The 13,724-nt window shown below is 45.3% G+C and overlaps 2 protein-coding genes across 2 annotated transcripts; one reads left to right on the forward strand and one right to left on the reverse strand.

Annotated features, from left to right (window-relative positions):
• Positions 1-481: 481 nt before the first annotated feature.
• On the forward strand, positions 482-11,461 carry vwa1 (von Willebrand factor A domain containing 1). Its single transcript, XM_053850579.1, has 6 exons — positions 482-738; positions 6,091-6,648; positions 8,317-8,643; positions 8,705-8,980; positions 9,434-9,703; positions 9,947-11,461. Exons 1-6 carry the CDS (start codon positions 660-662, stop codon positions 9,973-9,975), a joined length of 1,539 nt encoding a protein of 512 aa, XP_053706554.1. The 5' UTR covers positions 482-659; the 3' UTR covers positions 9,976-11,461.
• Positions 10,672-13,499, reverse strand: agmat (agmatine ureohydrolase (agmatinase)). The gene is made up of 7 exons (XM_053850580.1): positions 13,197-13,499; positions 12,563-12,765; positions 12,301-12,349; positions 11,841-12,036; positions 11,354-11,533; positions 11,141-11,225; positions 10,672-11,065 (listed from the first exon to the last, which is right to left on the reverse strand). The coding sequence occupies exons 1-7, from the start codon at positions 13,448-13,450 to the stop codon at positions 10,992-10,994; spliced, it is 1,041 nt and encodes a 346-aa protein (XP_053706555.1). The 5' UTR covers positions 13,451-13,499; the 3' UTR covers positions 10,672-10,991.
• Between the last annotated feature and the right edge of the window lie 225 nt (positions 13,500-13,724).

Here is a 13,724-nt window from a genome sequence, read left to right on the forward strand (position 1 = left end):
TCATCACAGCTGCAATACTCGCACTTGTTTCCTCCCAAATGTGGGTGGTTGTCCGTTGACATATATCATAACAATACATCTCTGCCAAGGCCATTTGCCATTTGTCTGCCATTGTCTGGGTCAGTATATTCTTGTACGCTGAAGTAGTACTGCGTAGGGTTTAAAAACAAAATGTCAGTTATTTTTATCTGTTTATTATGATTCTGATTTTGTTGTTATTAATCTTTTCATCCTAAAATCTGTACATATTCTTTACTTAAACATTCCCAGATGTTATAACTTTATTTCGACACGAATTCCTTTCATATTTACAGATGTTCGTCAATGTAATAAAAATCAAACTGAGTGTGTACTGCATCAGAATTGAAACGCGCAACTCTTGGCGGTTCCGTGTTTTATTTTGAAAGCCTAATTTCCGGAAGCTGCCGCGCTCGTACACCTCCACCGCTCCCCGCGCACTGAGTTCAGAGCAGCAGACGCGCGCGCAGAGCGAAGGTGAGCTGCGGACCACCGCTGCGTCACGACACCATGGTCCGGGCTGAGGCGCGCGAATGAAAGCGGATGTTACCGAGGTGAACTGTGGGCGGAGGGAACTTGCTGAGGATTTCTTGACAATTTCAGCTACGATTTATCGGGACCTTTAACTCAGCAGCAGCAGGATGGAGCGCTCGGTTTTGTGGATGCTGATGTGTTTGCTCCCGCTGAGCTGCAGGACTCAGAACATACCACCTGAAGCAGGTACGGCTTCCCACCTGCATTTATATCATCATATATATATATATATATATATATATATATATATATATATATATTCTGGAGGGCAGTTTAAGACACCACTTGAGAACAGTTGAAATATGTTGAAGATCCAAACCAGTTCAGTTGCCTCCTCCTTTCTCCTCTGTATAAACGTCTGTGTAGTTGAATGTGTTTTATTTGTGACACTAAACTATAAGTTGAGATTTTGGTGGATCAGGGAGGGGTAAACAAACCCCCCTCCAGAGTCAGGTGGAGACCACCCAGGTATGCAGCTCCAGCATTGGAATTTCCCAAATAATATTTGGACGACAACGGCAGGTTCACGTGTGTATCGTGTATCCCAAACTTGGGTCTGTTCCTACGAGATCGTATGACAACACCTGGGATCCACTCGTGAATACACCTTTATTCTCATGGAAGTGGTATGTTTTTAAATGAACAGGCTGCTGCTAAAGTGGTTGGTGCCACCGCAGAGGGATATTTCTGACCGTGTGAGTGAGATGCTGTCACTGTTACTATTCCTATCAGCTCACTTTTGGGAATCAAGCTGGAAATGAAGTGGCTCGCACAGTCACTGCATAAAAAAATAGGGGAACACGAAGTGTTATCGAGCACCAATGACAGGCAACTTTAAAGTAATGGATGACAACACTGGTCAAGATGCTGTCATGAACCACTCCCTAAATAAATGTCTGGCTCATGGGCAGCCAAGGAGGGTCCGGACTTCGCAGCCAAGCTCACAGCTAAACCCACTTGTGTCTGGTGTGCGCGCAATGATGGGATGAATATATCGGCATTCTCCAGCTTTAAAACTTAAACAGAAGTGAAGATCAATTCTGAAGGTCTTCTACTGTAGTCGGACTACTGCACTGTTCATGCAGTAACACTTGTGTAATATGTGAGAGCACATATTAACCTGAATAAACCACTCACTGTCAACAACATTTTAGACAGTTATTCATCATTATTATGTACGTATTAACATGTTCTTCAGCGTGTTCCACCCTTAGAGTTCACTGTATGCAGCTCCATATTTATGGATTATTAAGAATAAATAAATAATCTTGAAGTCCATGTTCCCTAATCTAAAGCAATATTGTTTATTTATGTGTAATATTGATAAAATAAAGCTAAAACAACAACAATCACCTTAAGTCACTTAATAGTTCTCACTATAACCACAAAATAAATGTGTCAACATATTCAAGAATTCGTCCATCAAAATGGTTGATGGCTGTTACTACTTACTTACTCCATGTACTTGAGGCTGAAAAGACAAACTGTACTCTAGACTCTTTATCCAGTTTGAAGCCGCGATATGGAGCAAGATGACTGACGCAAAACATCTTTCACGGACATGTTTTCCTCGCTAATATCACGCTTCTTTGAGATGAGGAGAGAAGCCCTGAGCAGAGCTGCTGCTGCGATATATTGCTGTCTAAAAAGCAGGAATGGGGAGGCGAGTCTGCTCAGGATCAGTTGCCACAGCAAACTGATTTCCGAGAAGGCCGATTTAAAAGCTTATGTTTGGGGAGAAATCCATCTCAAGCACAAGCTCTGCTCGTCTTTGACTCAGCAGTAATGGAAACAAATATCATAGTTGATGCGGGGGGGTCTGCTACAGTTGCACTGGCCATGATGGTTGGTGGATTTTGGTGCCATCTGGATGGACCCAAAAAAAGTTGTTTGCGCGTCCACCAAGGCTCTGTGAGCCTTATGTGTGGGCCACGTGTTCAACATACTTTCTTCACTTCATTTTTCCGCCATCACATCTGCGGGGATGAAGTCTCCCGCGGTAGCAGCCGATCCCATCCAAAGCAGACAGCAGTGCCAGACGCTGAGACATGCAGTCAGATAAAGGCATACCTGCACAAAGGTGAATACGGGGGAGAGGGGGGTGGCGGGGGCTGCCATGTGAAACACCCACCCCACCTCCCTCTGCACTCCAAATAACAAGACCGATGTAAGGAATTCTTGGAGCGAGGCAAAAGTCATACGTGTCCGCATATGTGAGCACATGTTTGCTCAGCTCTCCGCCTTATCGTCATGTCATCTCTGTGTTGAACAGTCGGATATTAAAAAGGCATTCGCGATCACCGCGATGACTTTTCTGAAGTGGAAAGATTCTCCCGCCAACTTAAATCATCAGTTTATTTGTCTTTCTATGATGTCAAGAGTGGTGGCCGGGCCGCTCCATTCCACCGAGTCTTTCTGGACGAGGATCACGATGGTCCAACATTCCTCCTCGTCTCTGGCATGGAACTACTCTTACACCCCCCTCCTCACCCACCACCCCTGAATTCTCTCTCTTTTCCCATGTCCTGCCTCCTTTCTGCACTCCATCTGCCACAAACACCCAGCAGCTACTGTTCCCCCGCCTCCTGGCAGCAGCTCCTCCGAAGTTATGGTGAAAAGACGAAACTCAATTCAAGTGGTTTCAGTCCATTTAAAACAACACATGCTGGTGAACAGAGAGAGCAACCCGCCTCAGTAGCACTGGCGTCTTGAAAAGGCTTCCCGTCATGAATAGCCTGCCAATGTGCTCCGTCAGGGCTATTCAATTACAAATTTGGTTTCATCGGATTTCTCAACCAAGACTTTCGCCCCAGCAGGTCTGTTTAGCAGCTGGTAAAAAAGCATGTTGTGGCAGCAAACATGCCATGACATATGTGGAACAAAACATTTTTGTGGGCTGTGCATTGGTGTGGCAACAGAGGGTTTGGCCAAACCATGGATCTTACTGTGCATTCCCACCTTGTTTAACTGCCAACGTACAGCTCAGCTAGCAACATGTCCCAGGACATCCACCTGTTTTAGCCGCCTTACGCCCTGTCATGCCGGGAATTAGCAGCTGAAATACATGTTTGCCATGCTGGATGGAGAGATGTTCAGAAGATTGCCAAGTCAAGAGCGTGCAATTCCTCTCTGGACTTGGGATGGGCAAGAACTTATCGTACGCGATATACGGCCAAACACAATCTCCATGATGACAATTCTGCATCTTACGATAAATTCGATTAGCACGCGACTCACTCGCTGCATTGGACTTGCACACGTGAACATGACGAGACCGCGACAGTTCACCGCACTCTCCTGCTCCGCGGCGTTTGACCGCCGACAACGGCGTGGAGAGTGGAGAGTGTGGTGGACTTTGGTTCACGATCGTAGTTTAAAACTTATTTCTAATACAGGGAACTTTTGATAATGGCACTAGTCGACTCTGAGTCTCTGGATCCGTGTTTATTTTATTAGATGGAGTGGTCCTCATTGGGTCTCTGACGCGGTCCTCTGCTCTGGTTCACATCAACACATGCAGGTCTCACTCTGCGCTGGTGCCTCGGCGAAACACAGTGGTGAAAATAGTTGGATATTGAACGGAGCTCTGCTCTGGTATTGGAAGGGGCCTCTTCCGCATCCCCATTAGGTTTCACTGATCACGGACACACTCTTACAGGCAGCGCTAATGCTACGACACGGGATCAGTTAGGGACCATCAACAAATTCTAAAGCGGTCAAACTATTAGCGAAATCTTCAATAAGGCAATGGAAAACAACCATTTTAGGAGAGAGAATTGTGAAAAGGCTTTTCATCACACAAGACAAAGGACTGACAGTTTGTATAATGATTTGGAGAATAGAATCTGACTAAATGATCATTTATTCATTTATTTCTAATTTCATCTAGGAAATGTGTCCAGACTGCTCCATAGTTAAGTCAACTGTTAAGAGACATGAGATACAGCAGACAGACGGCTCAAGTTAACCCCTAAATAAAGCTGGCAGAGCAGTCTGTCAGACATGAGCGGGTTCTACCAGAGACGTGACACATTGAATTTCTCATCTCTACACTTGGTTAGCTATTATATTTAAACATAAACTAATCATGGTGTTGGAGACAAACCCCACCAATAAGTTTCATCATAAAACAGTTTCAAGAGAGACTGTAGTGTCCAACACATAGAATGAAAATGTATTTATCGTGATAATTATTGCTATTGCCGAAAACACAACATTTATCGCGATAACTTTTTTGGTCCATATCACCCATCCCTAGTGTGGACTGAGGCCGAAATCATTCATGCTATTTCTCATTGTTCGTCTTCTCCTTGGTGAGGCGTTACCGAACAGAAGGAAGGCAGTGTGGCGGTCCAGGACATGTTGGAGAGATTACATCTCTTACCTGAACTGGGTGGCAAGGATGGGGAAGTCTGGGCTTGTTTGCTAAAGCTACAACCTATCCAGAGTATGTAAATAGTGATGGGAGGATAAACTGTACATCAGTTTATCAAGTTCAAATATGGCTTCAAAAGTTCAAAATAGGCTTCAACAACACTGTACGAACACAGAGGATGGACTGACGTGTATTTGATGGTTTCACTCGACGACACTTCATTTGACTTGCTATGGTTTCAGCTCCATATTTAGCTTCGTCCAAACACATTCCAACAACAGTCTCCAAACCAGTGGCATATTGAGGTTGTCTCAGAAAACCACATTAACCAGAGGAAACCCAAGTAAACACAGAGGGAACGTGCAAACTCGACAGTGAATTCCCAAAAGAGACGCTATCGCTCCTCACAAATGGGTGAATAAAATAACCGCGTGTAACACTGAAAAACACGAGCGCATTGTACTGCATTCAGCAGCGACATTGCAGCTAAGAAATATGCCATTTAAGACATGTGACTTGAGTTACAATAACAAATCTGAGACATGCAGTCAAAAATAGAACTTAAGACACGGTTGTGGATGCACCGTTTCATCGAGTGGAAGCAACACCAGTCCACTCATAACTGTCATCTGTTGTTGCGTTGAAACAATATATTTACACTTTAAAATAGCAGATCAGACAGGATGAGCTCTTAACTTTGTTCAAAAGGAAGGGGGGATAAAATTAATGATCAAAAACATGTGTCAGCATCCTCTCTGCTTCATCAGCAACACTTCCTGCGTTTGTTGTGATACGATCTCAGCCCAGCTGTTAGGAGCTTTGATGCTTGGTCAAAAAAATTCTGATAAACGTTCCTCTGATCTGAGGGAAATTCCATGTATGCGATTTTCCTCGGGACAGAACTCGCCGGCCCGTGCTGATAGGTTAGTCATGTGACTCCCTCGGGCGGGTTTGTTCATGTAAGTTGAGCTAAGGTTTGCATCAATTTCGGTTGTCCAAGAGATGCAAAACCACAAGTACAAACTCGCTTGCAAAATGAAGAAAGCACTATCTTATCTGAGTTTGTGTTACGTAAGAAGCATTTAGATGACTATCAGCTTTTAGAGCAGTTTGAAATGTTGCTACTGGAACATCCTTGACGCATTCTGAACTCTCCTCCACAGTGCTGAACTGCTGCGAAGGCGATGTCCTCTTCCTCCTGGACTCCTCAGGGAGTGTTTCCTCCTACGAGCACTCGCGCATGCTGGTCTTCCTGTCTGAGCTCCTCCTCCCCTTCTCGCTGGGGGAGGATCAGGTGAGAGTTGGGCTTCTGCAGGTCGGAACCCGACCCCGCCTTGAGTTTGGCTTTAACGCCTACGGTACCCAAGGGGGCCTGCAGGGGGCGTTGGCGAGCATCAAACCCCTGAGAGGGGACACCAACACGGTGGAGGCGCTGGAGCTGGCGCAGGACCAGGTGCTGAGGCCAGGAGGAGCTGATGGGACCCGACCGGGACTGCCCAGAGTCCTGGTGTGGTTGACAGACGGAGTGAAACCGGGAGATGTGATCGGCCCAATGGAGGAGCTGAAAAGACAGGGCGTGTACGTGTTGGTGGTCTCCACCGGTCATGGGAACTATCAGGTGCTGAGGCAGGTGGTGAGCCCACCGGTGGAGAACCACCTCTACTTTGTGGACATTGACGACATGAGCATCATCAAGGACGACCTGCGGGACGCCATCATTGGTGAGTCGCTTCATCCACCATCGACATTTCAGAGTAAAACTCCATCCTCCACAGACTCTGGCTGCAACTTCAAGACTGATGTATTCGGTGTAAAGCCTCTCCCTGATACCACACATGCTCCGAAAGACAGCGCGTCTAAATAAGAGTCCTGGAAGCAGAGTGTTTGTGTGTAAGGGGATAGCGCTTTCTATTAATGGTTTAATGAGTCAATGCCCCTCGGTTCATCTTCTCACACTATTCTGGAGCCGATACGTATATTTATAATCAGATGTATATATGGACTGACATTTCTCTGCTCGGATTAGGTAACTGGAATGACTCTCATTAGGCGCTCTGAAGACATGTCTAACGTACTGCTGGCCACTCTGGTCTTAAACTGTGTCTCAGTGGAAAGTAAAGTAAAGTAAAAGAAAAGAAAAGAAAAGAAAAGAAAAGAAAAGAAAAGAAAAGGGAGACAAAAAGTACAGTAAAGAAAAGTAAACAGTGAAGTGTCTCAGTGTAAAGTTAAGTAGAGTAAACAGTAAAGTGTCTCAGTGTCAGGCAAAGTAAAGTGAACAGTCAAGTGTCTCAGTGTAAAGTAGAGGAAATAGTAAAGTAATCAGTAAAGTGTCTCAGTGTAAAGTTAAGTCGAGGAAATAGTAAAGTAAACAGGAAAGTGTCTCATTGTAAAGTAAAGGAAAGGAAAGGAAACGGTAAACAGTTAAGTGTCTCAGTGTAAAGTAGAATAAACAGTAAAGTGAAGTGTGTCTCAGGGTAAAGTAAAGTGAACTGTAAAGTGTCTCAGCGTAAAGTAAAGTAGAGGAAATAGTAAACAGGAAAGTCCCTCAGTGTAAAGGAAAGGAAAGGAAACAGTAAACAGTAAAGTGTCTCAGTGTAAAGTAGAGTAAACAGTAAAGTGTCTCAGTGTAAAGTAAACAGGAAAGTAAGCAGTAAGTAAGCAGTATAGTAAAGTAAACAGTGAAGTGTCTCAGTGTAAAGTGTCTCAGTGTAAAGTTAAGTAAACAGTAAAGTGTCTCAGTGTAAGGCAAAGTAAAGTGAACAGTAAAGTGTCTCAGTGTAAAGGAAAGGAAAGGAAAGGAAACAGTAAACAGTGAAGTGTCTCAGTGTGTAGTAGAATAAATAGTAAAGTAAAGTGTGTCTCAGGGTAAAGTAAAGTGAACAGTAAAGTGTCTCAGTGTAAAGGAAAGGAAAGGAAAGGAAACAGTAAACAGTGAAGTGTCTCAGTGTGTAGTAGAATAAATAGTAAAGTAAAGTGTGTCTCAGGGTAAAGTAAAGTGAACTGTAAAGTGTCTCAGTGTAAAGTAAAGTAGAGGAAATAGTTAACAGGAAAGTGCCTCAGTGTAAAGTAAAGTAGAGGAAACAGTAAACTGTCTCAGTGTAAAGTAGAGTAAACAGTAAAGTCTCTCAGTGTAAAGTAAACAGAAAGTAAGCAGTAAGTAAGTAGTATAGTGTCTCTGTAAAGTTAAGTAAAGAAAAGTGGAGGACAGGCAGACAGACAGACAGAGAGACAGACAGTCAGGCTTTCATCTCATGCAACATCTGCTCTTATCTGACTCAAGGAACTAATACATTTTAAACTCACTTATGAGAGTAAATGATTCATGGCAATGGAATCTACCATTAACGTTTCACTTCCTCTTCATCTCTCTGTCCTTCTTCTCCACACAGAAATCATCAGAGCTGAACGGCTCAACGTGAAAGACGTCTCCACCAACTCTGCCACGCTCCTGTGGCGGCCCGTTCTACAAGGTATATCGGGCTTCTACGAGGTCCGCTTCGGTCCAGTTCCGTCCAGCCCCGGAGTCCCGGGAGGCGGAACAGGCACCAGTCCCAGCACTGACGGCGGCCAGTACGAGAGGCGAGTCTTTCCGTCCGGCTCCAGCTCAGCCCAGCTGACAGGCCTGAAGCCGGACACCACCTACACCGCCACACTGACCCCCGAGTCCAACGAAGTCAGATTTAACAAGTTATCCGTCTCCTTCACAACCAAGCCAGGTTGGTTCCTCTTCAGAGTCTGAAGAAAACAGAACAATAATGTGGTCTCTTGTGCCACCAGAGGTGCTGAGTCCAGCTGTGGTCACACTGTCTGAGGTGGGCTCCACCAGCGCACGAGTGACTTGGGCGCCTTCTCAACAGGCAACCGTCACAAGTTACCTCATCGAATACTCCGCCCTGCCCAGAGGGCAGCTCTACACGCTCAGAGTGGACCGGAGACAGAACTCCACGCTCCTCAGAGACCTCCAACCAGGCACCACCTACCTGGTCACCATCACCGCCCGCCACTCCTCGGGCAAGGAGGGGGCCATTTCTGTTAAAGTGTGCACAGAGGAAGGTGAGCTAATAATGGAGCCACACCTGACGCCCAAGACTTTATTTAATCCTAATCCTCCACATAAAAGATCCGTCTTAAGTTTCAGGAAGCTCAAAGTTCTCCTATTACGCACAGAAAAGACTCAGCCTACAGTCACTTTTACATGTATAACTTCATCAAGTTATCCAAAACATGGCGTCGTCCCAAATTCACTTGCTTTTCACGGAAAGCGGTGTCAAACATGATTTAGCCATTCCAGTAAAATAACACTGACTCACAGATGTTCAGCAGTCATCTGGAGATTTTTTTTCTAAAGATTCCCAAGCTCTAATGCTGAACCGCATCACCATGGTAACAACAATGTCGGGTCAAGCTATAAAATCCAATGGGTTTTTAATGTGTAGCATATGCACATACAGCGATGGTGAAGAAAGCAGTGCTACGACGGTATGAACTTCTCCTTCCTCCTCACAGTGACTCCAGCTCTGGTGGACCTGCAGCTGACCACAGTGGGCAGTGACGCCGTGCAGGTCAACTGGAGAGGCAGTGGCCCTGATCTGAAAGGCTACTGGCTCACCTGGGAGGGTCAACAAAGCACCGCCCGCCGCTCCTCCGTCTACCTGCCGCCTGACTCTCTCTCAACTCGCCTCACACACCTCCCCCCTTCCACACGAGTGTGTGTGTCTCCTGTTTACCAGTCAGCACGAGGCGATGGACTGTGTTGCACGGCCCGGTTTCACTCAGGTAGGCTGCCAGTACTTGCACTCAGTTACAAGATAACTTTAGCCCACACCATGACCTGCTTTTCCTCAATGGAAGCAGCCAGAGGAATCCAATCCACCGTTTATGTGATAACATGACATCACTGCTTCAGGGCCATCGGGACAGGTCAAAGTCCGGTGCCACACCTTGGTGGCACACTTCACAAGAGTGACACTCGTAGTTTCCTCATACTAACATGACTGAAACCCTGTCCCTGTCTTTCAGAGGCCTCAGCGTACGGCTACCAAACATAGCATCTCTCCACCTCAAGTGTATCTTACCAAACATGGAGGCGAGGCGGCAGGAAGAATGCTGACTTTCAACCATAATTCTTCGGCTCAGCTGTGTGGATCTACTCCAGGAGAACGTGTGGTTCGGATAATGAGCGCTCACATGGACGCCGGAATCACTTGAATAAGTCTGGGACAATGTGGCCACATGCGGATGCTACAGCCAAACACACAAGCTTCTTTGCTGCCTCATCTTGTTTACACCACTGAAGCTGCAATGCTTTTCGCTTATAAACACATTATCCTGCCTGTTTTGGAAACTTCAATGCTGACACAGAGAAGGGCATGCTGGGAGGATTTATAGCTTCTTGTGGTTGCAGGATGCCTTCCACCATACGTTGGCCTCAAAACAATCCATACATCTGATACACATTACTAATCCAAAAATACACACACATTTGAGCTCCTCTGCGAACAAAACAACTTTGATCCCCCCTAAACAGATGTGTATTTGTTAGCTGTAAATAAATCTACCAGTGATATTTATTAGTCTAGAGTAGAATATGAGGGTTGAACTGTTCAGTATTTTTACAGCAGGATACGTCTGAAGACTGTTACCATGAATAAGCGAGTTTCTGCTGCCCTCTGCCGTAAGAACATGGAACTGGTCCTTCAAAGTTCAGAAAAAAACTTATTGAATGTTTGTTTTAAAACCTGAGCTTGCAATAAAGATCTTTAATAATTTTGTTACAACCTCTTGTACTTGTACACCTAAATACAAGTTTGCATCATGTGGATTTATGTGTCGTAAAACGAATTTGATTCTCAAATGACTGAAGGCTGATGGTTTCATCCTCTGACTTTGCACATAACATGCCGTCATCCAAAGGGCAACTTCAACCTGAAACACTGCATGGAAACATTTAGAAAGCAAAATGATCTTGCGAACGAGACATTCGGAAGGTTTTAGAGTGGCCCATTAACCCACTTGTTCTTAATCTGATTATTATTGTCACTGTTCATTGATCTGTTTAACAAGATCAGTAGTATTTAACATTTGGAAGGACACACAGCATTTCGAAAAGCAGATTGGCAGCAGTCAACGCTGTGTTTCCTGTGGAGAAAAGAAAGAGTTGTTGTTCCATCAGAAAGCAAAGCAGCAGCTGATGGGGAAACAAAAGCCACGCACCAGTTGTGTCGTAGGGCGGAGACACCTCCACCAGATCACAGCCAACCAGGTTCAGGCCACGACAGCCCCGGATAATCTCCAAACCCTGATTGAAAAGATACATTTTCCACTTATTTATTGAAGTGCAGGAACTGAAACAGTAATTCTACATGCTATTAAACACAGTGAGTGCTAAGTGATCCACTATTGCTGAACCTGAGATGAAATATTCACCTGTATTGGGGTCAATCCTGCGATCTCCGGCGTTCCAGTTCCTGGTGCAAATCCCGGATCGAGCCCGTCAATGTCAAAACTGAGGTACACCGGACCGCTACCCATCTGAGCCCTGACCTCTTCCATCAGAGGTGTGAGAGATTTATGCCAACAGTCCTCAGTTTGGACCACACGGAACCCCTGAACGAAACGCATCATTATTCTTCTTAACGTTCGGCCTTCACATCTGCCGACCCCTGCTGGACGACTGCGGTGTTGCGTCCAACCGTTTTTAACAGTAAAAATGATGCAAAAAGCAGTAAATATAAAGTCAAATACGTCATGTATTCTCATTATCTGATGTCATTGCAGCAGGATTTTAAGGCTCACCAGATGTTCCTATTGATATACTAGTCTATAGAAATAAACAGCACTGGAATTGTCCTTCATAAAATATGTATATGATAAATAATTGTTCAATAAACTCCAGTAAATATCCAGTGGGTACCTGCGCACGACTCCATTCATAAGAATCTGGGGAGTAGCCGGTGCCGCGCAGGCCGATCTGGACCACCCTCTTGCAGTCCAGTAGACCCTCCTCCACGCATCGCCTGAATGGAGATCCGTGAGTGATCTTCTCTCCCAAAGCCACGTCGCCAGTGTCGGAGTGAGCATCCACGTGGACAAGACCTACTGGGCCGTGCCTTAATACGAGGCGCGATGCAAGAGATAAAGGATGTAATTCCACACTTCTAACAAACGTTATACAGCCACACAAGCTAGTCATATCTCCACTTCAATGCATTAAGAAATGAAAATACATTCACACTACAACAGTACTGCGGCTCTTTAGGCTTCCAAGTATATACTATTTCAATTCATTCCAGCTTATTTTTCCATTCAATTTAAATTGTTTTCTAAATTAAATATTATGGTCATAGCATCAAAAGCATCGATGAAACACGCACCTTTCAGCGACGGCCTGAAGAATGGGGTACGCAATAGTGTGGTCTCCACCTTTGAAAGAGTTGACACAAAGTTAACCTGCCTGTCGCCTTTCCTGTTTTACTATAACTTCAACACTTGAACACTGAAGGAATGTGTGTGACAGAAAGTGTGTTAACTTGAATCTGCTCTGCAGTCTAAGGAATGCGATTTAGGATAGCGTTGTGCAACATAGGAGTTATTTTTCACCCCTCAGGACTGAAATAGTTTCCTCAGGACACTGACCCATGGTGAGGGGGATGCAGCCCGTGGCCAGGATGGTTCTGTACGCCTCTCTGATGCGCTTGCATGTGTCCTTCAAGTCGTAGAGGTTCACGTTGACGTCTCCGATATCCGCCACCATCAGGGACTCGTAAGGAGCGGCCCGGGTGCCGCTGTTGTACGCCCTCAGGAGACTGGATTCTGTCCTGATCTGACGCGGGCCGAACCTGTGAGGTTAGAGTCCAAAATTACTCAGGAGAAAGGCTTTTATTGTATTCTTTTCTTTAACTTTTAAAACATGGTTATAAATGTATGACTTCCGGCTTTTGATCTAAGCTGGTGTACAAAGGTGGTTGCGCCCAAATTTCACTGGACACCTTTCCAGGGTCTCCCCCTGCCTTGCCATCATCAAGTCTGGTCAGCACTGCACTGGCCAGTGTTTCAACGTTGAGTGTGTTATGTGGTGAAAGGAAGTGGCTAAAGTCCTGTTTTTTTGTTATATAATTATTTCATTTGTATCAGAATAACAGCTCCTCCCAGTCGTAAAGTTCATCGAAAAATAGGTCAATGAACGTAAGCGAACGACAAAGAAAAGGCCCTGAATGAGAAGCATGTTGTTGCACAAACGAGGACACAAATGAAGCCAGCAGGCAGACACCTTGTTCCAGGTCGGTTGGAAGTTCCCGAGTCAGTGGGAACTCCGATGAAGGCTGCGTCCAGCCCCTCCGCGCTCTCCTGGAAGGGTAACCGAGCCATGGTCGGGACACCCGACACGCGAGCCACGAACTCGGCGCTCACAGGAACATTGAAGCGCTTGTCGGTCAACTTTCTGCAGGCCTTACTGCAAGTCGAGTCCAGTCCAGAAGAGAGAAGTCTGCTTCGAGCAAGAACGTTTCTGCAAAGTGACAACATTGCGAGCTCGCAGCTAACATCTACTTCGAGATACGAGGTGCGTGAACCACGGACGACACCCAGTACGTGCGAGTGCTTCAGGCGCACTCGAATAAAACTTGTCCCGAGTTTCTAATATCAGGATGTACAACTTAAAAAGCGACATTATACGTACAACTAGCCAAATTAATATGAGTGATATTCTTAATAGAGTATACACATTGAGATTAGCGCAGAAACGCCATGGATTAATATGAATAAAATGCTGTTGATTGCCAATGATAAAAATTACGAC

Source organism: Synchiropus splendidus, chromosome 18, assembly GCF_027744825.2.
Source record: "Synchiropus splendidus isolate RoL2022-P1 chromosome 18, RoL_Sspl_1.0, whole genome shotgun sequence".
Classification (NCBI taxonomy): Eukaryota; Metazoa; Chordata; class Actinopteri; order Syngnathiformes; family Callionymidae; genus Synchiropus; species Synchiropus splendidus.

Bases quoted from the DNA above. Each gene is read 5' to 3' on its own strand.
- agmat (XM_053850580.1), bottom strand. From the start codon at position 13,450: ATGTTGTCACTTTGCAGAAACGTTCTTGCTCGAAGCAGACTTCTCTCT. The intron at 11,534-11,840 runs GTACCCACTGGA...CGTTTCGTTCAG, and splicing joins ATGAATGGAGTCGTGCGCAG to GGGTTCCGTGTGGTCCAAAC. The intron at 11,226-11,353 runs GTGAATATTTCA...CTTTTCAATCAG, and splicing joins CAGGATTGACCCCAATACAG to GGTTTGGAGATTATCCGGGG.
- vwa1 (XM_053850579.1), top strand. From the start codon at position 660: ATGGAGCGCTCGGTTTTGTGGATGCTGATGTGTTTGCTCCCGCTGAGC. The intron at 6,649-8,316 runs GTGAGTCGCTTC...TTCTCCACACAG, and splicing joins CCTGCGGGACGCCATCATTG to AAATCATCAGAGCTGAACGG. The intron at 8,644-8,704 runs GTTGGTTCCTCT...TTGTGCCACCAG, and splicing joins CTCCTTCACAACCAAGCCAG to AGGTGCTGAGTCCAGCTGTG.